General features: G+C 41.6%; 1 protein-coding gene across 5 annotated transcripts; it reads right to left on the bottom strand.

Annotated features, from left to right (window-relative positions):
• Positions 1-163: 163 nt before the first annotated feature.
• On the bottom strand, positions 164-22440 carry smg7 (SMG7 nonsense mediated mRNA decay factor). 5 transcript variants are annotated; one of them, XM_088598186.1, is made up of 23 exons: positions 21985-22440; positions 17087-17118; positions 15756-15873; positions 14852-14984; positions 14473-14644; positions 14278-14349; positions 13790-13940; positions 13135-13270; positions 12447-12609; positions 11987-12143; positions 11815-11885; positions 11549-11609; positions 11327-11446; positions 10467-10896; positions 10230-10377; positions 9176-9555; positions 8005-8403; positions 6474-6623; positions 4892-4975; positions 4417-4579; positions 4155-4325; positions 3029-3177; positions 164-2636 (listed from the first exon to the last, which is right to left on the bottom strand). In XM_088598186.1, exons 1-23 carry the CDS (start codon positions 22008-22010, stop codon positions 2523-2525), a joined length of 3600 nt encoding a protein of 1199 aa, XP_088454312.1. In that variant the 5' UTR covers positions 22011-22440; the 3' UTR covers positions 164-2522. The 5 variants fall into 5 exon arrangements, with proteins under 5 accessions (XP_088454312.1, XP_088454313.1, XP_088454315.1 ...); XM_088598187.1 differs by having other exon boundaries at positions 3029-3174; XM_088598189.1 differs by lacking the exon at positions 21985-22440 and adding an exon at positions 20899-21026.
• Between the last annotated feature and the right edge of the window lie 3338 nt (positions 22441-25778).

Genomic DNA, 25778 nt, shown 5'->3' with positions numbered 1-25778 from the left:
AAACAGCCGAGCAACAAGGTGGACAGAAATTTGACACAGTTCATATGACAGGATGTATAACGTTCTGACCTGTTCTTCAGAGCACCACTGCTGTAAACTGAATTACATCTAGCTTTCATAGAGGAGAGCATGTTTTATCCATTAGGAAAGAAACAGTCAAGAGTTAGGGAGAACATGGTTTACTTTATTAAAGGCATAGCTGATTCCAGCAATTGCTGCAGAATGTCTTGCACAGAAAGACAGAAAACACAAAAGCTTAGAACACAAACCAATTTCTTGATGAAAATCCCCCATGACCCTTTGCAGAGGTGTTGGGATCTTCTTTCCCACAGAACACTAAACATTCCGAACACCATATTCCCATGCAGTTTTTAAATGATTCTCTCCTTGTACCTGAACTGGGCAACTGGGACATGATGCCTGGTATACGTTGCCAATTGTGCCAAGACCTCTTTCATCCCTAAGTGTAGTGCTGTACAGTATGAACACTGGAATGGTTTAGCTGCCCAGAATGCAGTTTCCTGCATGTAATCATACTAGATGTTGAAGTGAGATCTGCCCAGTGATTTTCTAAATATTCAACAAATAATGATTACTTGATTTTAGTGGACACAGCACAGCAGTAGACCTAGAATTGCCAAGCCATTAAGTAAATTTAAAGGAGTTATAAGGATAATACCAATTTTCTCAGATTGTTTCAGATTTTGTCTTGTTTCTACGTACTGCCCAAAACAGTGTACATAAATGGAACCATATAAAAGTGGCTTTGAGTAATCCCACCTCCATGCTGAAGAACACCAGCACAAACACCGAGCTTTGTGAGCACTAACATGGAAACAATACCATAAATTCATGAGTCCCCCTTGTGCTGATAAATTCAAAAACCAATTTCCCTGGACCTGCTATTCTGCGGAAGGCTATCTTCCTGTCCTTTGCCTTGACCCGTCCCAGCGTCGAGTCCTTTGACTTGTTTTTCCATTTTTATTTTACTTTTTTTTACATTTTCGAATGCAACAAGAAAAGCACAATCACACAGCAAGAAGACGTGTTGTTTAAAGTTTGTTTTCCATAAAATGTTTTTTTTCTTTCTACATGAAAATAAAAAGAAATACTCACTTTTCCCTCATACACTTATGATATTCAGTCTTTTTACCCTTTAAATACGAAATAAAAATTTCTCCTTTGCTGCCCACACTGTAAAGAAATAACCATCATATATATATTTTCTTATACATCTGTGTCCTGTATGTTCTGTCTCTGTGATTAAACTAGAGGATGTCACCATTAACTACACTCAAGACTGTAGAGCTCTGGGGCTGGGGAGTGCCAGTCTGGCTATTTTTTTCAGGGCTGCCTTAAGTACAAAGCAGCACATTCCCACTTCCGCTCAGACGCAGCTTTGTGCCCCTGTATTGCTGAACCAGCAGCTCCTGCTGGACCCAATTGCTTGTTTTTAAAGACGGTGCCGACCATTATAAAAACAACTTCTAACCAGGCACAAAGAAAGCCACCTAAAGCTGCTTACACACTATTAAAAGAAAGCAGACTGTGAACTAAATCATCCTCTTGTAAGCAATAGTAAAACTTGCAATCAAAGACAGTAAGGTAGGAGGGGTGGGAGTAGGAACATTTAATATAAAATCCCGCCAGCAGTTCTGTCACTCTGTACGCGGTCAACTGCAGTACACATTACCCAGGATCTGTTAAAGCTAGGATTGCTACAGAACAATTCACAAAATACAGTATTTAATAATTGCAATCTCTACTGCAGCTATTAACACTAACATCTAAATCTATTTTAAGCTGTTGCGGTGATTTGTGAAGCATCTCTTACACAATGCCTTTCTTTCTTTCAAGACTGGGAGATGCCCCCTTTTAATTTAAATACATTTACAAAAGCATCGCCCAGTGCCCATCAATCAGTAGACAGGACATCGAATCGAAAGGGTCCGCCGTTTCTGTGTTCAGACCACAAGCTGTTTTGTGTTAAGTAGGAATTACGTGTGCTACTATTACTGCGACGGTAAAGATGTTCGTATACTCCATTTTACTTTCTTACCCAGCAAAAGCGTTCCTTAGTTTTCGAAAAAGAAAAATCAAGACAAACAATTCTCTTTGACTTAACCAACCTGCCCGCCTGCCTTTCTCCCCACCTTCTTCACTTCTCTTATACAGCCCGAGAGACTTGTACAACGTAGAGAGGGTTAGAGGAGGCTCTGTGGATGAGTGGCGTTACGTTACTGAGTGAGACGGTTGATGGTCCTTCCCCCGGAGGTCGTCAGGAAGCATGAGAGTGTTCAGATTTTCGTTTCCAATGTCAAAATCCGTTTGTTGCTCAGCAGCCGCTTGGTGCGCACTCAGTGGCTTGGTGGAGCACTTACGCCCTCTTGTCACAGAGACACAGAGAGAGAGGAGAGGGCTGCCACCTGCATCGAGGGACAGTGTGGGTTGTTCTACTGCAAACCCAACATGCCATTAATTCAGTGGAGCTTGGTTTCACACGTGGTGCCATCCGTGCCCTCTCAGTGTGGCGGGTTCATCGCCCCGTGCCCCCTCTGCTGCTTCTGCTTCTGCTGCAGGAGCAGCTGCTCCAGGGCCGAAGGTCCAGGGTGCATCATCGAGCTCGACCAGATCGACTTGAGGGGGGGACAAAAACGAGGACGTTTCAAGACCAGGGCTCGTGAAAGATACTTAACGGCTTCTCACCGATGCACTTTCAAACTGCTACCTGTGGCTCGCACGTTGAAGTCCCAACCTTACGGACAACGGCCAGGATGCACTATATCCCCATCAGACACCCCACTCTCGCTGAGCTTCCAAGATGCTACAACTTAAGCAAGACGTTTAATAAAAATACTGGAGGGTGCAATATGTAGCACCTTAGAGAAATAACCAGCTGGGCCTTAATGTTTCCTGGAATCCACAAGCTGCACAATGACAACTTGGTGATCAGGAATTGTCATTACTCGCAAGGTAGTTTTGGAAGTCAAATCTAAAAAGTACAAATGAATCAATCCCCCCTCCATACCTTCAGGCTGTCCATGAGAACAGTGCTCGAGTCTTCCATTGGAGATTCCTGAGTAGCCCAGGTGTTACAGGGGGTACTGCCTTGGTGCCAGCTATTCTCCGATGCAGAAGAGGAAGCAGGCAAGTAATCCAGTCCGAATCCACTCACTGCTGTCGACAAGACCCAAACAGATCAGCTCTTCCTCACGCCATTCAGGAGAACTCCAATGCTCAATTTCTAAAGTCTCTGAACTTATCATTCCTTCCTCTTCTAGCTCACTTCTCGATTTCTTTGCTTCGAGAAAAGCCTTACGGGATATGATTTCTGTAAGTACGGGCCTTCAAATGCTCCAAAGAGAATTTGAGTTTTGGCATGAAAGGTGTTCCTAGAGAAGCTTGTAAATTACATTCAACCAAAGTATGTTTTTGGACTCAAACTTACATGGTTAGGGTATTTGAGTAGTGTGTAAAGCCAAATTCTTGTAGTCGTCAAATTTTACCCTATAACCCTTATAAAAACCCCTACTAACCACTTACAGAAGTTCACGATAAGTATAAAAATAGTAAATTAAAGTAATTAAGACTGTATAGCTCTCGCAGGGATGCTGGACAGATTTTCCAGATGATAAAGAATTTTTCCAATATTTATTTTCCGGGGTTGAGAGTGTGTAAGTTGCAAGTTGATCCACATTTTCTCACGTTTATGCCATACATACAATAATTCTAGTCACTTGAGGCATAAATATTTACCCATGTCGATCCTTTAGAAATCGGACTTTGGCCTGGGGTCATTACTCCTGACGTGGCTTGTGTGCTGCTATTGTGTGTGATATCTCAGAAATAGCTGAAAGGCGATGACATCAGGAAGAGCCACTGGGCCGTAAGGGGAATAAACATGGCTGAACTCCGACTATAAAGCCCACTGTAACACTGTTGCAATTGGGCACATGGGGGAAACGCATCTTGTGCGCATCTCCAGAAATGGTCACTTTCGTTACAATCAAACTCTTCTCAAATCTTCACTGACCTGCACTGTGATTCCTTGCATCCCTACAATCCTTTTGAGCTTAAATGAGTTTGCATATTAATAATCGACCGGACAAGTGTCCGAGACCGTTAAGTTTCGGATAGGAGCTAGAAGGGTCTACCTGACTTCTCGACTTTCCAGCGGTCAGCGATCCTCCTGTCCCGGCTGTCTGGGGTCCCGATGGGGCCAAAGTTGGAGAAAGGGATGGAGTTGTGGTTGTGTGTCGGTGGAGACGACGGCAGGCTGCTGGGATTAGAGGAGTGAGGAGACTGGCTAGCTGGTGTTGAATGGTCTGAAAAACAAAGCGACAGGAAAGCAATTTAATTTGAGGGAACACACCAAAAAACTCATTCAATGCCCCCCCAGAGCTTCTTTTGCAATACCCGAGCTGGCAGGAAGAGAAGGGGACCATGGAGTTCCTTCAAACAGGGTGTACAGGGAATGTTCCTGATGTGCCAGCGATGAAGGAACTTCAGGCTTTGTGCTAGGTGCCATATTCTTGCCATATGCCTCACTGAAAATGCTGCTATTTTGATAGGAGTTCTCCTATGGTCAACAGAAACAAAAGAGGTTAGAATGAAACAGTGTTAAAAAAGCAGGATCAGGTATTGTTTCTATTTCAAGTTGGGCATCTATGAACAAACTATTAAGCATTGCTTGTTATGGAAAAGAAAACCGATGGAAAAAAGGAACGAGGAATGCAAATTGTTGACTCTGTAGTTGAAATGTTAGAAGGAAAGCACTTCGGTCATTTCCAGCATTTTAACTCAATGTGTTGAAAGTTACAGCAAGTTCTTCATTTACAACAATTGTCCTTTACTGGAATATGCATGAAAGGATGAACTACCGTCTACTGACCTGAAGTGAAAATCCAGACAAGGGCATAAGAGAAGGCTGAGACATCAGATCAGAGGGTCGTTCCAGCCTTGACTGGTTTGGCAACTACAGAAGGAAATGAGAAAATCATACCTAGTAGGTGTATCTTAACCATGGTGTCGACCCAGAGATCAATACATTGAAATGTCCTTTAACTTAGAGCTTCATACATTTTCAGGAGTAGAAAAAATAGAAATTTTAAAATGACATACAAAAAAATATGTAGTTAGGACTTTTTCATTCCCCCCAAAAAATGGGAATAGTGTGAATAGCTGGAGAAAGGGTCACAATGGCAGTTTGTGAATTTCTTTATCAGGTTCTCGAACGGTTGAAACGCAGCATAATACTTCAAGGGGCAGCAGTGACATGTGGGAAGTGCGTCTCCAAGAAGAACAAGTCTAGTTCTGCGATGCTTGCACACAATGGCAGGGGAGGCAAACAGCATCACCAATTGTTGTGAAATTCCACACTAGGGGCATGGTGAGTATTACATATTCAAGGCAAACAAATTGCAAGAGGGGAAATAATTGTTACACTTTGACTGTGGCCTTTCTCTATAAAGCCAGAGGACTGAAATACAAGTTGTTTTAGTCGTGTCTGTCCGTGGCGCACAAGTCATATTATCAGTTAATTTGTACTAGAAGTGAGATGACGCACACAAGCAGGAAATATCAGAAACCAGCACGGAGCGCAGCTTTAGCCCTGTTCTGCCTCTCGCAAGAGCATGAGGAGACAGGGGCTGTAGAACAAAACCGGTTTTGATTTGCTATTCTTGCTTTTTAAGAGCTAGGGAACTGAATTCTTCCAGAAACATCATACCCCAAAAATGCTCGCCATGTTACTGTAAATAAGCCACAAATTTCAAGAGAAGAATTAATTTACCACATAACTGCGTGTGAACCAAAATTCAAAAGTTCAAGTACTAGTCAGTTGCGTGGAGTAGTGGATAGCGCTCTGGACTTTGGACCAGAGGTTCATGGATTCAAATTCTAAATGGAACACTGATGATTTACCTTACTGCAAAATCTACATAAATTAAAAGTGTTCCACTGGAAAAATTAGTAATTACTGTAAATGACAGCTGATATAGCTGGTTAAATTAAGAATTAAAAACTCTTAAACAGCTAGACACAGAACACAGAAGAATTTTAGATCTCTGACCTGGGACCATAGTTTCTATTTTTACAAAGCCAGAGGAAACGTTTGCTTGGCCCAGGCATGCCGGGCAACAACTCGACACCAAAACTGAAAATGAATTCCTCTAATGACCAAGAACATGAAAAGGCATGCGCTCAACACTGATCTTGAAAAACCGAGTGCGATCCAGCAGCCCTGAACCTTTGCTTTATGCAATTCTGGAGCTACTGCAATGATAGGAACAAAAGTGTAACCCACAACAAAACCCAGTCAGTCAGGTCAACCTTTTCTGCTGCACAAATGCAAGCTACCAAATGCTGTCAAAAACTAACTGATCAATTACTTAGAGAAGGAACATTAAAGAGGCATGGAAAAAACATGAATAAAAGGGACAGTATTCAGCCACGAAGAGAAAGAGGCTACATACAAACATGCTTCTTCCCGGAGCAGAGTTAAGAGGGCCAGCCAAGGCCTGGTAGAAATCGTGAGGCTTAGTAAAGGCCAGTTCTTCCTCCTCCTCAAAATCAGCTAGACTTTTTAACAGGTCAGGAGGTAGAAGAGGGGAGCTCTTGGAGTCCTACAGAGACATGGATGGTGCAGAAGGAAGGAGGAAGAAAGAGAAGTAGCATCAACCAGTCAGGAGAGCAGAAAAGCAGAAGAGGCTTAACACAGGAATGCTTCTGACAGAAGTAACTACAGAGATGTAAAAAAGAAGGAATGTCTATCAGGAGTTAAGGATGGGAAACGACAGAAACAGGTTGCTTTTAGACATTTACTTAGTATAAAATGAAAGCTGATTCAGAGTGAGAATTATCTGTCTCAGCGATGCATACAGTTCTCCGTAACAAATAATTTAGTCTAGTTCAATTAATTAAAAGAAACAATACCACTCTCACAGAGGAAAGCCAATTGAAACTAGAAATGGACACTTCAAGTGATTTCTGAAAAACCTAACTGGTTCCAGAGTCTACCCTTGGGGAACACCTACGTTATCTTAAAATGAGGGAGAAAGAAGCTGGAACAGGAATTTCATTGCTTGTCAAAAAGGCTGGTCATGCAGACTAATAAATACCAAAACCTATAAAATCCTGTTTAATGTGGCAAAGAAGCTTTTATCTGTATGCAATATCCATGATCACAGAATGCGGCTGTACACTAACTTTAAAACACTTCTCAAACATCACCCGTTGATAATGGCAGAACACCCACAAGAGAAACATCTTTTGCAAAGCTGAGTTAGCACAACTCATCTGCCAATATATATATATAAAAGTATTAATCTAAAACAATTTATATACAAACCCACACATCAAGAAGTTATATAAATTTTAGGAATCCAATACCTGGTTCCCTAGTTTTAGAAAAAAAATTGGGAAAGTAGGAGACTTGGCTAAGTCACCTGAATAAAATTTAGTGAAAAGTAATTCACACTTTTCATTGTGGCAATTTGGAGCAGACTGTCTGAAAAAAAAAAAGACTTAGGTGTTCCATTGGAGGCCACGCCCAATTTTAATTTGCAGTCTAACCCTTCTTATATTCTTAATGTTTAAATTGCTCTTTTCATAGGTGAGTCCCGTATTTAACAAAAAAGCCAAGTGGCATAAAAAAAATAAAGTAAAATTTGAACAAGACTCAAAAGCCTCCGCAGAAGGACGTTCTTTAGGAATAAAACCTCACGAGGTCTGGATAAAACAAACATCACTTGTAAATTACAAACCTAGCACTTGGTGGCAGCTGGTCATTTCTCTGCTTTCACCCTATGGAAACTCATCGGCATGCACCGTTTGTAGCGCTTGTCGAAGATGCAGATTAAATAAAAGCAGATGGGGTGTGCTTAAAAAAGTACCAAATATTACTCAGGGTTTCCAAGAAAACTCATTTTTCCCCAATACAGCTTCTGGACAGTGCACAGATTTGCATAAACCAAGTAGGAATCATAGAGTGTTTTTTTTTTGTACCTCAAAAGACGACACCCTTGGGATGTTGTCCTGGTCGGAGCGGAAACTTCCCTGTGGGCGCTTCACCAGGCGGTCACTGTTCACCTGCTGCCCCATCATCTGGCGGTCCGCAGCCATGCGGTACGGAGGGTCCCAGTAGAAATCCTGCACTTTGACCTCTGAGGCGTTCTGACCAAAAGGCTCTACAGGAAACAGCTTCATCTTCTTGTCCATAGTCGGTTGCTGTTGAGGCTGCATCGGCACAGTCTGGAGAGACTGCTCAAACAACTTGAGAGGATCCTGAGGTGGCATGTAAAAGGACTGCTTAACAGACATCTGTATTGGCAGATTCTTCTGGAGAGGAGCCTGTGCCTGGTGCTGATTCCACATCTGGCTGGACTGCTCAGTAACTTGCATGAACTAGGGAAAAAAAGCACAATTAGTATTTCTTCCAGAAAAGTTTTCATATTTCTGCAATGAAGACTTACAAATGAGAGGAGGTGAAGACCATATATGTGCATAATTCATTTTCTGCATTTAAATAATACTGATTTTCACAGTATGGTCTTCAAAGCCTAGACAACACATTTCAAGCTTCACTTGAAGAAGCAACACCAGCCGCAAAATAGAGGCAGGTTTGGGATTAGTTAGCCATGGCCTACTCAACTCTCAGAGCAAAACCTACTCCAGCAACATGCCAGACACCTGAAAGCTTGCAGTGATGACAAGGGACACTGAACTGCCGTCCCCCGTTAGACACAATGCTTCTCCCACTGCAGTGCCATTTGATACAAGCTTTACAGATCCTGTCTCATTCTCTCCAGAGCCGTCAGTAGTCTCCGTGGAAGAGCCAAGACTTAACTTTTACTACCAGCTGATGACACTGCACTTTGCTCAATGGCATTCGGTCTCTATTGCAAACCTTACCTACAACTTGTTAACCACTACATGCATTTTTCCCCATGTACCTTCATTGCACCTGTAACATTTCCTTGCCTCGTTTTTTAGCATTTGCCTTTACCTCATTCTACTGTATCCGGACTTTTTTACATTTATTTCACGTATACATTCTAAACGACCCTAAATAAAGGTGCAGGTTAAGCAAGTAAATGACACTTGGCAGTGGCACATTGGACAGGCAAACACACAAAACAAAAACACCGGCAGCTTCTGTTACAACTCCCCCGCTTACCTGCTGCATGCCAGGATGGTGAGGAGGACTCTTCCCAAGCTGCTGCTGCACGGGCTTCGTGGGAGACTGCTGCTGCTGGGACATACCCTGGACCTGTAGCTGCCCTGCCGGCTGCACGGCCTGCTGGGAGGCGGCCGTGGGAGGCTGCTGTTGACCCTGCTGCTGCTGGGGGCCCTGGGTTAAAGCCCCCGGCCCCGACGGCCTCTGCTGACTGTAAGGAATGTGCGACTGCTTCCCGGCTTGGACCTGGCTGCCGGCCTGCGGGTGCGCGGCGGGCTGGAGGAAGGCTCCGGGCACAGACACCCCCGTGGAAAACGTAAAGCCCGGGGTCATCGAGAAAGCAACGGGGGGCGGGATAACGTACGCCGGGGGTGGGAACCCTGGAAGGAGAAAGGCAAATTGCCACATCAGCCCTTTCAGATCGTGCAATTATGTTCGAAATGCAGCAGTGAAGTTCCAGGCCAGCAAGCATCATCCAGGCTATTTCCTGCATCCCCATAATCAAAACAATGATACAGGTACGTTAGGTCCTTTTTTCAGAATTCAACCGTGTCCCTTTTCACACTGATACCCACATATAATCTGTTTAGGAGGATTTTGCTGGTCTACAGAGATCTGCGTGGAGTACTGACATACAGAAGACATGATGGATGGATTAAATACCCTCATTCATTTATTTCTTTTTTTAATTGTATAATGTTAGCATGCCCAAAGGGGTTGGGCAGCCAGTTGACCTCGGACCCCTAGAGGTTTTTTTTTTCTCCTTTTTTTTGGAAAAGTTTTTGGCTTCTCTCCTCCGTTGTCTTCTGGTCTTTTCTGTTCTGTATTCACATGTACGGTCACTTGCACTGTTAAGCGCCTTGGGGCAACCTTGTTATGAAAGGCGCTATATAAAAAGAAACTGAATTGAATACACCCATGACTGCACTGTAGTGGTTCATCTTCCTTTAGGACGTAATGATTTGCACGAGCTGAGCTCACATTTCGTGCCATCGCTCTAAACATAAGAAAAAAATCAAGGTTCTGCAGAAGCGTGTTTCGGCTGGCCGCGTACCTGGCCTACTAGGCAGAGGAGGGAAAGCCCCTGGGTGGTGAATGGGGATGAACTGCGAGGAGCTGCTCGTCTGTGTCTGTGTCTGGGTGACTGGAGTCTTCCTTGCCTCCGAGACCGGGGTCTTCCTTATTTCAGACTGGGCTTTCACCTTCAAAGAAAACAAAAACGTATCTAGATGACAAAGAAAAAAGGAGAAGGCTTAGAAGAACAAACCAGAGAATATAATTTTTTTTTTACTTGTACTGCCACGTTCTGCTTTCCTGGCTCTTGCATTTTCTCATGACAAGTCTTCTTGGCTTCATTTTTTCTTTTGTTGTCCTTCTTCAGATCGGTTTTGCTGGACAGGTTTCCTTTGCTGAACTCCCTTCTCTCCTTCAGCCCTTCTTTTAGGTGATGGGCTCTGTTGGCATCTCTTGTTAGCTCCCGGGGTTTAATATTCTCTTTAAAAGTCACCACGGGCTTCTCTCCACCCTCAGAGCTGCTGTTTTGAGTCTTGCCCAAGGGCAGAACAGATTTCAAGCCCTGGCTGCCCTCATTGGAAGTTTGTTCTGCATTAGAAGACTCCTGCAGAACAGGACCATCTTTCTCAACGAGCTCCTCAATCACTGGCTCAGGGATGTCGGTTACAAAAAGAAGCATGCCATCATCAATTCGGCACTGGACAAGCCTGCAAAATAATACAGGATGAGTTAAGTTCTAACTTCAAGTTCCTACCTCATTGATTCAGTCTGACTTAAGACGGGAAACTTATCTAGCATCCATCAGCATGCTGCTTTTTACTCTATTTTCAGTAAATAACTGCTTTAAAACAAAATCACAAAATCAAACTGGAGCAATATTATTGCAAATCCATCCTAAGGAGCATCAACGGTACTGCAAAAAGGCATTTAACAGCTTAGCCATTTTCATCAGATGCTTTTAAGTATTACACCTAGATTTGCTTTCACATGCTCTCAAAGTATATCACATCATTCCATATTAGATGTGGGAAGAAACCGGTAAATCAAGGTAGAAATTCCTTTAAAAGCCATACAGTTTATAAATGTGAAATATGAGGGAAAATGCCATTCCAGAGCTCAGCTTTACGAGCTGCTTACCTGGGTTGGCTATCGGCTACCCATTTACCAAGGCTAATCAGTCTCTGGTGGCGAGCTCGCAGGGGCTGGCCTTCTTTGTCCACTGCAATACCCTGGTGCCCTTTAGAGAAATCCAAAGTCCTGGAGCAAGAAATGTTCAATATAAGGATCGTCAGCACCAATCAAAGGCTTGAAAGGTGAAATTCCAGCTTTTGTTGTTAAATGAATTAAAACCAACCCTACCTTAGAGCAGGTCTGAGGGCCAAAAATCCTTGCAGCTCAAACTCCTCTGGGAGAGGGGTGGCTGGAAAACAACGCAAAGCCGTCATCCAGCTGTGCAGAGAACGATCAAGCTAAAACCGTCCTCCCCCATCAGTAAAGAAACCATGCCATTACAATTACGCTCTCATCCCATTATGAAACAGCATGAGGACATGGCACGACACCAACACAAACTTGCAAATGCTGGGATATATAAAAAATGCACAGAGGATATACAATAAAAATACCTGAAGCACATGATACGTCATCTTCCTTTGGCTGAAAGCTATTCAGGATTGATACCAGCCATGGCCAAATGCTGGAGTGAAAAGGAAAAACAGGAGAACACAGTTAACACCCCCCAAATAACTGAGACAACACGATAAACATCCTCTAGAAAGACAGAAATGTAAGACGTACTACTGTCTCTCGTCCACTGCACTCTCGTGAAAAACGCTTGGTCGAAGTTTCAGCCAATCCAAGGAAACTTTAATTGCAGGCAAAGGACATTCTCCCATTAGGTCTTCACGATTTTTATTCAGCAATACACGGCTGCACATGATACCAAGAAAAGACACTGAAAAGGGAAAAAAAAGATTGAAATCCACATTAAGATTAAGACATCTGTGCTTAAGGAGTATTTAACACTTTAAAATGTAGCTTGTATGCATCAAACCACCCACCTGTTCTGATTCAGACAGGTAGGCAGATTAAAAATGATTACAATTTAGAGGGTGGGAGGTAAAATTGAATTGTCAGTGGGGAAAACCCTGCACAAAACACAGAGTCATGAACTTACAGATCTATAAAAATCAGAGAGATCACAGTTTTAATCCATATTAAGTAATGTTTTGAAAACCAAACCAAAACGTAAACTTACTAAAGAGTGCTAACAGTTGGATCCAACTGAGCTGCTCGTCGTGACTAAAGCTGTGGTCATCAGACTCGCTGCTGAAGTCTCGCAGGTGGTGCAGTTCAAACAGATTGATAACAGTTATGTGAACAAGTTGCTGAGAACTGAAGGCCTTTTGAAGAATAAGCCTCTGTCAAAAAAAAAACATCAGCAATATAAGAGATAAAAGCATGTTTAGAGAATTATTTTGCTAGATGTGGTAAACACCCCAATTTCTGGTTCATTTGCAAATGTTTCAGTTTTAAAACCAATATAGATATGAAAGCTTGCATCTTGATTACTTGCATTTACATTTAAAAATATATATATATAAAAGTCTAGCAGGCCTTGTGTACAATAACAAATAGTTAAGAAAAAATTCAAGTGTTTCAATTAAATGCTTTCTTGTCCAGAACAGAGGCCTTGTCTTACTTCACCTTTTACCCCCCACAATAAAACCATACAAGTGTATGGAACCAAACTTTTGCACTCTCAGAGATTTCAGTTCCTACAAATGATAATGCCTAGCTTGTAGCACAAGAGTGTTAATCAAAATAAACAGAAAAATCTCGAGAAACAATTGTGGACATAGAGCAGGCAGATAATATTTGATTAGCATGTAAAGGTATTGCATTTTAATAGTGGCTACTGCCAGTGGGGAGATGTTTTTCCATACCTGAAATTGCTCTTCCAGCTTCTCCCTCAAATTGTTCAGTTTTTCCAGGCTCTTGCTCAAGTATACATGACCGTGAAACTTAATAAAAGCTTTGATGAAATCCGATACACTCCATTTACTCTTGATCTCATCACGGCTACAAGTAAAACAAAATAAAGGCGGATTAGGTTAAGCTTTTGAAACGTACTGAAGCAGACATGTCAAAAACCTTTTCATGCAAATTCAAGTCAGTTATGCGTAACAAGGTATGGCCTTACTAAAAATGGAAATGTCAGAAATGTCATCCCTCAGATGCCAAAATAGTCAGGACCAGTCTGGAGATGCTGCCCCAGCCCCAAACAAACCTTGGCACTGTTACATGGAGAACACTCATACCCAATAGTGTGTTCTCGAAAAACTCGGTGCACACTTCTGCATGTCAGTATGGTACACCACCATCTCAATTCACTGTAACACGCTGACAAAAACAGCTAGATTATGCATCCATCTGCTGAATAATGACCACTGGTATCAACAAAGAGTGAAAACGATAGGGCTAGAATAAACTAGAAAAAAAAGCAGTGCCCGTTCCCTGCATCATGTGAAAAGGGTCAGTTTTAACAAAAATGCACAAATGGTCAAGGAGACAAAATAACACTAACTGCTATTTCATTACCTTTCAAGAGCTTTAGAGAGAGCTTTCTGCAAGTTGGTAGAAGCAGCTGGAAAGGGAAATTTAACTGCGATGCTCCTGCAGTAGTAGAAAATGGTTGTGAGGTGGTCCCCTTTTGAGGAAGCGAGAATAGCCAACTGATTGTAGGGTTGACCTAGATGAATGACAAGAACATAAGTATTAACACCATTTTGCTTTTAAAGCAGGTTACACTGCAGCATAAGCATCCTTCAAAACCTTTTACAAAACTGACATTCTGGAGAAAAAAAAATTTCCAATGTACTTATGAACCTCCACTTTGCAAAAAAAAACAACCTAAATGCTTCAGGGTTTATGCACACAGATTACCTGCTCTGAAATGTTTCATCTCATTAACGAAAGATTTGTAGGACTTATTAAAACATTTCCTGCTAGGAAACAAAGCTCTGTCATTTGATCCATCAAATCAATTCTGTGAACACCGATGCAGGTTAGATGCAGCTGCTACTCACCATTAGAAGGTACGAGCTGAGCTGCATGTCTGTAATAGGATTCTGCCTGGCTGGTTTGGTTGCGATAGCGTGCTGCAAAAAAAAGGCTAGAAATTAATTTTTATTGATGAAGCAGCAACACGAAGTGAAGTCTTCAGAACACCAGCACTGTATAATGCCATGAGGTATTCAATTGTTAATCAGTTATTCACTCACCGATATCCCCTAGGTGGACTAGACAATGCTGGCAGATGTAAGAGCAGGAGCTAGGCTGGGGTTTTACAATGGCGCTGGTGCTTGTCTGTTTATTGCTGATTATTCCAAGCTGTGACGACTTGACCCGACAGGGTAAATCCACGTTGAACACTGTACACAGCTCCTGTAATAACTAAAGGAAAAAGGGGGAAAAATTAACTTGAATAATCAGGACTTTGTTTTTGCAAACCAGTTCCACCTAAAAACCGGCAATAAAATACAAGCTTCAAAGATCTTGGAAGAATTCAACAGTAAGTTTCATAATATACTGTATTACGAAAACATCTTTTTTCACCAATCTGTGAAGGTAGCTTTTTTTTAAAAGGTACAGTTAGCTTACTTGTGTATAGAAGCCACTAGCTGCCTCAAGAAAGAGGGACAAATTTGCTTGCACTTCACTCCGGTTAGGGTTGGCTCTGTTCTTGGCTTGACTCTGTAGTGTTGTTATCTGATTTTTGAAAGCATGGTTCCAGCTGGAAAACAACATAAAAAAGGGTTTTCCTGGGCAAGGTGTAAATTCTACCTATAGAAAACCAAGGTTCTACGTTCTAACAGGCAACAGTGATTTGCACTCACTGTACAGGGACCCCCTGAGTTCAGGTACGCATCTTCTCACTTGCACTGCTTACTAAATAAAAATTGTAGCTTTGATTCCTTGAAGAAATGCATCTCACAACCAGGTAGCACAAGATTCAACAACTTTGTTTTCATTAATTGTCTTTTATTTTCATGCCTGTTTGACTCACTCTATGCCCATCTACAAAGCCATTTGTCGTTTCGTACATTATACGCTCCGCAGTGCCTGACAGGAGAGTTATCACTGACTGGAAGAGTTTTGCATCTCTCAGCGAAGTCACTGCAAGCGTGCAGGAGCCCAGAAAGTGACAGGACTCGCTTTACCGGCTGACTCAGAAAAGCAATGTCAGGGTCAAGCTCACTCTGCACGCTGAGGGAGTCCCCTTACTGACTGTGCCACTCACAAAGCTAAGATTTAACACTTCTCTTTAGGGAACCATCCAAAGTATTATTTCCATCAGATCTTAAAAAAAATCCATAAAAAGGCACTGACGTGCATCTCTCGCACATAACAGAATAGCCAAAACTCCAGTTTTAATACAGTGTTGTTCTCTGCTACTTCAGTTCAGTTCAACCAAATATTCAGTTCAATATTTTAGTACTGCATGTGTTGTAACTGTATTGCAAACAAGAGGTAATGATGTAATAATGAACTGAGCATTGCTTACAGGTCCTGCTCCACTTTTTTGTCCAGAGCATATTCCAGGTCTGTCACCAGCATTTTCTGGTAGAGGTCCTGCAGTGCCTGCCTGGATGTCCAGACCTCTGCTGGACCCAACTTGGAGTCTAGGGAAAAGGTATATGTTTAATTTAATAAGTTACGCTATGTCTTTATCCAAACACACACACACATCTAATATCATTAACAAGTACTTATACTGTATTTGATTCAGGTCCCAAATCAAATTAAATCTGCCTGCTTCTTTTTGTTTTACTCTTATTGAACCGCCTTCCTTCTCCTTTATTTCGACAGAGCTTCACATTTCATTTGAAAAAGAACAAGCTTGTTTTTTTAGCAGTGAGGCTGACTTTAATTTTTCAGGCTCTTCACAAATATCAAAACTATAACATCTGAAAGCAAACAACTATGCACTAGATCTCAGTGATGGGAACTGGTTTTCCCTACATGATTGTTTATTTAAATCACAACCAATTACCATGCTTTGGAAAAGATGGTATAACTATTCTAAATTTGCATAACAGAGAATACCATCACAGTTCCTTTCCGCTCTAACTTACTTTAACACTTTACTATTAGATACTGAACATCAAACTTGCAGTTTCAGTTTACTAGACACGTGCATTCACCATCCATTAAAGAAAGAAACATGTTATGCATGTCAGTATAGGCAATATTAATGTTCATGTAAAGACAGGGCCAGCAGTAAGTGTCAATCAGGGAGCATCATGACCAACAAGAGTGATTTTTCCATCAGCCACCACAGGAGTCTTCACATTCTCTTGCAAGATCACTTGAGTTACTGCCGACACACAGACATGAAACTCCAGCATGCAAGCACATCAGTTTTTCAGCCGGTTTTGCAACCGTGACTAACACATCGTCTCACCTTAACCACCTCAGTATCTCATTACACTGGTGACCTAAGCAGTATTCGCATAACCTTATCTAGTCTGGAAAAGGGTGTCTAAAACAATATTTCCCCACAGAACAGCAATGCTGTAGGTCTTGAAAGTACAAAAAAAAAAACTAATTTGAGTGATTTTCAATGGTTACCTTACGGAAAAGCAATCGCTGTTTGAGATCAGTGGGTTCTGTGCCACAGGTGTCTTCTTGTGTTTGAAGAAGACACAAGGGAAGGTATATTATGCTTGGTGTGAAGGTCACGTGAAGTAGCTAACAACAGGAATGTGTCCTGCACCAAAACACACACCTATGTCTGCCAGACAACAGCTTCTGCAACTCCAGAGACCTAGACAACAGACTTGACCTTAAGGAGGTAAAACCGCATTTAAATGTCTTAGAGATCCTTGAACTTACCCGTCATATCAGCCTTTAGGGCCTCTGCCTGCCTGTTAAAACAAAAATATAAATAAAATGATTTTTAAGCTCGCTCAAATGACCAATCACTGAAGAAATGGTAATATTGCTATGCAAAAACTGTCTAGAAAAATACTGCAAGATGTTTGTGAACGGTCATTTTTTTCTGCAAGGGAACTAAAAATTACATGTAAACCACTTATCCCATAAAAGAGTATGGAGCTTCATAAACAGCAGGCTGCTTCTGAAGTATTGCCATTCATTACAATATGAAAAGCAAGAAAACTGCCAACATTCATTTTCATTAAAAGCACTCAAACTTTTAAGATGGTGAAAGGATTCTGTGGATGTATTGGGAAATTAAATGTGCCGTCTCACAAAGACTAACATAACCAAAAGTGACTTAAACGAAAAAAGTTATTTCAACAGCAACTACACAAACTGATTTAACTCGGAACTGATTCAATTTAAAAGCAGATGACTGAAGACTTTGTTCTGCAAACCCTTTATATATTATTGTTTAAAGTGTGCATGACAGTTGCAAGCCCTGTAGGAAAACAACATTCAGGTGAGATCCACTGCAATATCGCACAAAGACACTTAATTTCTTATCAAGACAGCTTTAGAAACACATATAGCAGAGACACAGTTTTCAGACAAAAAAGAACTGGCAACTCCTCATCAATTTTGTAGAAAAACAATGATAAGACTCCCATCCAAGCACAGAAAAGGGAAATACCGATATAGCAGGCCCACTAACTGAAATCACTGTTCTGAAGTTTTGTTTTGAAGTAAGGAATAACTGCTCCTGCACTCCACAACGTAACCTCTGTTTTCCCAGTATTACCTGTAAAATAGGTGCTTCAGTGTATACCCTGGTGCATAATACTAAAGTTTCCTTTACATGACTGTAATATGCCTCTTATTTCTTCCTTTCAGCAAGTTACTCAACATGCTTCCATTTAATGAACTCTAGCTAAACTACAATCCGCTGATACTTCTAAGAAAGTGTTTGGCTATTCTATTAACACAACTGCTTGGGTCTAGACATTAAAATGTATGCAATATTCTCTCAGCAGTAGCTACAAGAAACAGGGATTAATAAAAGGACTGAAATATCTATGTCACTTTTCAGCATACTTCTCAGTCACCTTTGGGAGAAGATCCTAGTATTAACAGCTTTTTTGCATTCTGAAACTAGTCTGAACATATTTAATCCTCAGAAGAAACACTAAAGATGGTTGGTTGTTCTTTACAGATCTTTTTATTTACAGGCATTTTATTTCTTAATAGTACACATTTTGCTTCTCATGCAGTTTTGTTTCTTCATTACACACGCTAACTGTTAAGAGTAAGCAGGTTACCACTTACTTAAAATGAATAATGCATGATATTGATTAAAATCTGTGGGGGGAAACAAAAGCTAACAGCATCTAACAAATTATCACCTGTGCCCCACATGGCATTCATGAAATTCTCTAATTTTACCATTTAAAGAACCACCGCACAAAACTACGTAGCAAAGGTAGACAATTAGATTGAAATGAATTAGCTTGGAACCCAAAATGTCTCACTTCAACTGCGCATAAAAGAACAGCTTTTAATTACAAGAAAAACGGGATCTGACGTTCTGTTCCGGCTTTAATAATTTCCTCTTAATTAAGTATTAAATAATTAATGCTGGAAGCAAAAATATGGGAGTTACAGCAGTGTCATCACCCCACAGGTTGGAAACAATCTGCTTGAAAACTGCCAGAGGTATCACACAATTAGATTTTTTAGCAGGTGTTCTAGAAAAAGATCTTAATTTAACAGACCCAAATTCCAGTAACTGTTATATGAAAACACAAGGAAATAAACACTGAAACACAAAAGCACGAGACCATGAGATGAGAACTCACATAGACTCCACACCAGAAGAGAGAGAAGTGTCTGGGGACCATCTTTCAGGTGTCTGACAGAGTAAATGCTATTTGCAATATTGCCACACGTCCTGCATCTTGAGTGAAAACAGGTTTTTCAAAAAGAAAGGGAAGACTGATTTATTTAGAAAATGTCCTATGCAAGGGTTTGGAGAAGACATCTAAAATCGTTCCTCATTATTTAGAATTATTTTGCGATTTAAGCACTCACAGTAGTCCAGCTGAACGCCTGTACTGGTCACTGTGATACAAAATGAGATATTGCTGCACGGGAATCAGTACAGAGAAGTGTGACGGAACATTTCTGGGCTCACAGGAATGCCCCATGCTAACAGACTACATGAACTGAACCTTTTTAGTCGTGCAAAAAAAAACTATAGGGGGATCCTGATTTAAGTATTCAAAATGATCAAAGTGTTGACCAAGTCAACCCAAAGGACTTCAGAATCAACAGTGAGACAGGACCAGTGGAAAGTAGAGAGACATGCACTGGAACTGAATGAGACACTCGATCTTCATACCAAGCAGCATACAGCCTGATGGTCAGCCGAAACATTGTTTACTTTCTTCTCTTTTCAGCATGAAATAAGTCTATTACTTGCTCCAGCCATCAAATATGTAAATATAAAATGCTCTCTCAAGTCAAAGCCAGCAAAGTCTTGATGAGAATCAGATCTGAAGATGTATACAATCTGCTGTTGTGAAGACAAAATATGAACTATATGCATGTGCCTAAATATGACGTTACTCATGCTGTGGGTTAAAGAAAAAAACCCTTCAGTTAAAGAGAAACTTAAAGGCAACAAGTTACATAACATATTAAGGTGTAAGACCTCGTTTATAACTTGACAAATGAGAGAAGCCAAGCCATTTGGTTCATCTAGCACGTTTCGTTTTCTTATAAAAAGGGACCACTTGACATAAATAGGAATTAAGGATCTAGAATGTATATGAAATCTATAACAGGCAATAGTGAAGTTACTCTTCCTCTGTCTAGGAGTTAAAACTGATCAGAAAACCTGCCATTTAAACGTCTATTACATATCGTTGTACATGTTTTGGATACGTTCTACATTTCGCGAACTTTTTAAAACATGAACTTCACCACATTTTCGAAATCTGCTCCGAATCCGTGCTGTCTGAAGACCCAGACAGAATAAATAAGCGACTATAGTTAATAGAACCACAACCGCCTGCTAACAGAATGGAAGTCGCGCACTATTTGACAGGAAGCGCTCGACTGCAGCTCCGCAATACACGATCACTATTTCGCAGGCCACCACTGCGGCAGTTTATTATTGCTCACACCGGACGGTCTGGCCCATAAATTACACGATTCCCCTTTTACATCGTAAAAAAAAACAACTTATAAAAGACACTAGACGCCGCGTTCGTAGGACAAACTCCCCACGAAAGAAGCAAATAAATGCGCAAGGCCTCACACCTTCCCAAATCCCTCGAGCCTCGATTGAGTTACAGCAGGACATCACTCCCCCAAGTAACTTGGGCGAAGCCCCGTCCACTAACTCCTTCAACCGGGAGGCGATGATAATTCAAATTAGAGGTGTAAAGAAACCCGGACGCATGTCATTTTCCACAGCGAGAAAGACCCCCCCCTACCACCACACACACAAAACAAAGACTTGTGTCACGTACTGGTCACATAACCTGTAGGCCACAGAGGAAATTCCGCGTCCCGGACGCGCAAACCTCAGTTTTCGACAGATGAGATACCGGGGGGGGGGGCTTTTGTTTTCCGCCCCGGTGTCCTTCTGTCTGCGTGCCCTCCCCGTCCCCTCCCCTCGCCTCGCCCCCGGCCGACCGGCGCAAAGCAGCAGCCGGGCTTTGCGATGCCAGTTGTCGGAAACATCTCTCTTCGGCCGCCCCTACCTCAGCAGCGTGCTCCCGGCGACAGCTCACAGGAGACCGGGGCTTTGCTTTGTGTGCGGGGTTTGAGAGGAGCCGTTTCACGTGTTGTCAACCCCCCCGGCGGCAGCGCCGGCGAGAAAGAGATGCTTTCACCGTGTAGCTATAGTAACTTATCGGTTCAACACCTTTTCACGCCCCCGCTCACGACTTACAAGGAGGAAAAAAAAACGGGTCTATTCTACTCGCTGGCGGCAGCACCCGCTGGAAAACCAAACCAAATCCCTTTCCACAACGGTATTTTTCAATGACTTGGAAACCAGGATTAATAACGAAAACCGGTAACGTTTTAAGAGGATCACGCACGACAGCATTTTTTTTTCCTCTCGTTTTGGCTCTGCCAATCAGCCCACCTTGGCTAATGGTCGCATTCACGCAAGCTAATGGAAAAGCAAAGGATCTGATCTCCTGGCGGAACAAAATACAGCCAGACGCGAAAACGCAGACCGTGTAGAATTTGCCAATACACCGCTGTTGCTTTTTCTAAAAAACAAAAACAAAAAGTGAAACGTGCCTGCCGATTCTTCGTGGATAAATCCCTGTAGCCGCGTGTGTTTAAAATGTGGAAAGTCAAGATCAAGCTCTTGTCGGTGGTTTTTTTTTTTAACAGAGGTCACCTGGCATGCACAATGACTGTTCAGCAGATGATTATATATTATATTATTATACACTCTGTGCGTCTGCCGGCTTGTGCTCGCAAAGGGGAAAGAAATTAGAGTCGGCGCCTTGCACCTGTCTTGGCTCACCGTTTTTGCTATTCGAAACCACGACTGTTCTGTGTTTCATTTTCCCTTCGGTTCATTTACGCTTACGTAACGCCCGTGTGGGTTTATTTCAGAAAGAGCCCGTTTGCACATATAACCGCGCTCGTTACCGGAACATACACCGGGAATACCGTAACTATCCTGACAAATCCGTCCCAACACACATCAACAGCACTGTCTCCATTTTCCCCTTCTCAAGTCGAGGAAACACCTCGATTTTTTTTTTTAAAGGGAAGCAAAACGCCTCAAGCTTAAACAATCAATGCCACAAATCGGGGGTATTTACCGTAAGTACTGGGCGCAGAGGTTCATCCTGTTTGTCCCCGGCTTTAGACAAGGACTGGTCCAGCGCAAGCAGCAGCGACTCGCAGCGCCATATTGTTCCTCTCTCCGTCACCAGCAGCGGCCAGAGCGGACAAACTTACCATCTCCGGGCTCCGAGGAGGGGAGGGGAATTTAAAACAAAAACCACCAGCACAGAAAAGAGAGGGTTACACACACACACACGCCTCCGCAGTCACGATTACTCCCACGGCAAAGAGTCGAGGAATTTCTTTTTTCTTTTGATGCCTTATAACACTACCGGGATGCCCCCCGATTAGTCCTTTGACTGATTTAGATCACAAACGCTTAATAGCCATAGTTTGAAAAACGATAGCGCTCCCGGTGCGAAACAACACGATCTCGGCTGCCAACTGCCTTACGCTATCGCTCTCCCTCCTCCCCTCTGTCTGATTTATAGAGAAAGGAAGTTTGGGAAAAGGGTCGCCATTTTGGCGCAAGTAGAAATAGTCAACCTGTATATCAACTTGCCATTTAGAGCCAACATGGCGGGGAGAGGGGGGCAGTGTCATTGTGTAGTTGACAACCTGCGCTCCCCGCCCATTTCTGTTCGAGATCTACAGGAAATCAACGACAAACACCACAGACCTTACTCTGCAAAGAAAATAGATTTAGCGCCACCTTGCGTATAACAAATTTCGAGCAGGAGAAAGCTCTATTAAGAAGGAAATATGTTTGGCCTTCAAAATGCAGTTACCATACAGCAGGAGTATGCTAAAGTTTGTTACCCAGTCAACATTAACTCTGACCTCAGTCTTCATTTAGCATTAGCCCAGACCCCAATTCAGAGGTTTTAATCCTAACTAAACCCTAACTTTAACACAAGATTTAACCATAAATGCATATCTTGAACAAGAATTGCAGTTGCAGTAAATTAGATATTAGCAAGTATAAAATAACTTCTTTGCACACGACACAATTCCTTGGAACACAGAATTATGCTGAAGATCTTTCCCGTTTCTTCTCGGGGGATACCCAGTGTTCTTCCAAAGAAATTTCTCACTGAGTATTAAAAAAGTACCAAAACGAATTCACTTATGTATGACACACATTTAACACAGGACAAAAATCCTTAGTTAAAACTTTTGTATTGGTTTGAATATGTAATGCATTTAGACGAAAGCATTCCAGGCAGCGGTAATAATTTTCTAAAGTTAAAAGTACGCCAGCAGGGGGAAAATACCAGTGTACTTTGAGGTAGCCGGAGTATTTCGTATCCTTCAAAACGAAAGACGTATACAAAGGTATAGACGCTCACTTTTGATGAATGGCGAAACGTAGACCACTAAGAAGTAAAAATATTGTAACGCCAATATGTATAGAGACAGTAATCATTAGTTTGTCCTTTATGTTTTTTCTCCAGCTTGTTTCAGAGCTTCGTCTGCCCTCTAGGTTTTCCATAAGGAACTGCACTGCAGTAACGTCTGGTCCATGCACGGTAAAGGTAGAAAATTTGATGTAAATGATTTTAAAAAAAGAATATCCTGATAAAAGGGTTCATTTTGTGTTGTCCTGTTTCTCTTGTTTTCTCGGAGACCTTTATTGCCCTCTACAAAGAAAGCGCTCTCTCTTTAAAACACGACTGTCTGGTTTTAACAGTCATGGACCGATGCTCTAGGCCATCTCTTAAAAATCATTATCATTAAACACGTGTAAACATTTGATTATTGGATTAAAACAAATTTATTATGAAAGAGCAAATAACTCCTCTTTAATTTATACAACTCGGGTGTACAGGGGGGGTTACGTTTTTGTACGAATCTGCACGTTTGTGTATGGTAATCTAATGTGACCTTTTTTAAAACACATTTTAAAGGGAGAATCGATATTGTATTCACAAAACGAATTTCTGCACCTTTACATTAAACGTAATTGAATCGTTATATCATTCGTTGAATGTTGACAAAGGTTGGATCACCATCAAATATTCGAAAGCAAAAAAAATAAGTAGAGATGCCCTCATACTGTACCCCTTCAATTGGTTCAGTGCAGAGTAACGGGCCATTAAAACCCTAAATGAAAAAGAAATGAAGGAACACAAAACATACAAAAAATTTGGGCCACTTGACCTAATTATAGATACATCATATCTGGCGTTCTAGGTACAAAAGCTTTTCCTCTAAAAAAAGACAAGTAGATATTCTGAAGTTCTTAAGAGGTCAATGTACCGTTTAAAATTCCATTTGTGTGGCATTTATTGAGAACATGAAAGAAATTAGCAAAGTTTCGAGTGCAAATACAAAGCCATTTACCTGGAGTTTCGCTATATTGATTTTGAAAGCTAGTATTGAATAAAATGGTTTTGCTGTTATTTTTTTTATAGAGTTTATTTTCTTGCAGAGCTCTTAGTTTCGTTTTGTTCTAAAACAAAAACATAAAATCAGATTTGACCTTATCTGTCGTAAATGTTTTGCGAAACAAAGACAACTATTATAAAAATTAAATGATTATATGTGTATACCCCAAGACGTTAGTCAACGACATTGTGTGCGGTTCAGTTGGTATTGCGCCTTGTAATTAGCTCTTAAATAAAAATAAAAAAAGAAGTAGGGGAAGGTTAAACCAAACGTTTTGTATTTTAAAAGCGCTGTTTAGACGTTTTGTTTCTAATTTATATATTTTATTTTGAATCTCTAAGAGGTTGTAAAATGAATCTACTATTAAAGGTACAGTATCAGATTTGATGATATTTTAAGTTTTCAAAAATTAAATCAAACGTAAATATCAAGCGAACACTTTAACAAGTTGAATAAATTCTTCATGAAAGGTTTCAGTCCTCGAATGCGCGCCCCGAAGTGGCTAACTACCGTTCTCCGCTTATGTTGGTCCGCGCAAAAGCTCAGTTTTCCCTGCAAGAGCAAAAAACAGAAAGCTCTGATAGAATCGATGTAGTGCTTACAGAATAATTTTACCTTAACTGTTGCTTGTAGTAGTAGATTTCAGGAGTTTTAGTAGTAGTGTAGGAGTTTTTCAGTAGTAGATTTCATGACGGAATAGGAATATGTAAATATGGGTTGTTATTTGCTCATGGAGGGTCGCGCTGTACCAGAGTTTTTCTGCAAGGCAGTGTACAATTTATGGACGCTGATTAACTCAGATAGCTTAGCTTCGGACTGTGAAAGAAATCGGAGCACCCGGCACAGAAAGAACATGCAAACTCCACACAGAGAGCCCTACACTGCAATTCGATCCCATGAAGCGTGAGCCAGCAGCGATGGCCACCACAGTGTTATTGTAATGTTATTCACTGTTATATACTGATAAGAAATGCGATCTGACGTTTCTTAGAAAGCTAATCCTCCTAAACGAACCTAACGTTTTCCTCGGTCGTTGCGCTCTGCAGGCAGGGAAACGTTTGCAGGTACCCGCCCAGACTGAGCCGCGTTTCACGTGAAACCTATAGGGGCAACACCGTAAAAACTCACTAAGGTGAACCAATTTCACAGTTAGAGCAAACCGTTGTAGACCTTAGTAAGGGAAACATCTTCGTCTGGCAAACCACATAAATTGACGTGAACATTCTCCTCGGCCAAATACTGCTGAAAGGATGCAGGTCAGCAGCAAACATCGCATTATTTGTGATCGTTATTGGAGAAGACTTGAAATCGTGCAACACCTCCCTTGCCAAGGCTGTCTGTTGTAAAAATTGAACCATTGAACCAAAACCTCTCCAAAAGCTTTCTGTCCTGTGCCTTTAAGCACCAGGCAGGGAAACAAGTGACGTACTGCGTCTAGGAA

This window comes from Lepisosteus platostomus, chromosome 11 (genome assembly GCF_059453375.1).
Source record: "Lepisosteus platostomus isolate fLepPlt1 chromosome 11, fLepPlt1.hap1, whole genome shotgun sequence".
Classification (NCBI taxonomy): Eukaryota; Metazoa; Chordata; class Actinopteri; order Semionotiformes; family Lepisosteidae; genus Lepisosteus; species Lepisosteus platostomus.
Note: the sequence above shows the minus strand (reverse complement) of the source record. Positions and strands in the feature narration are given on the sequence as shown.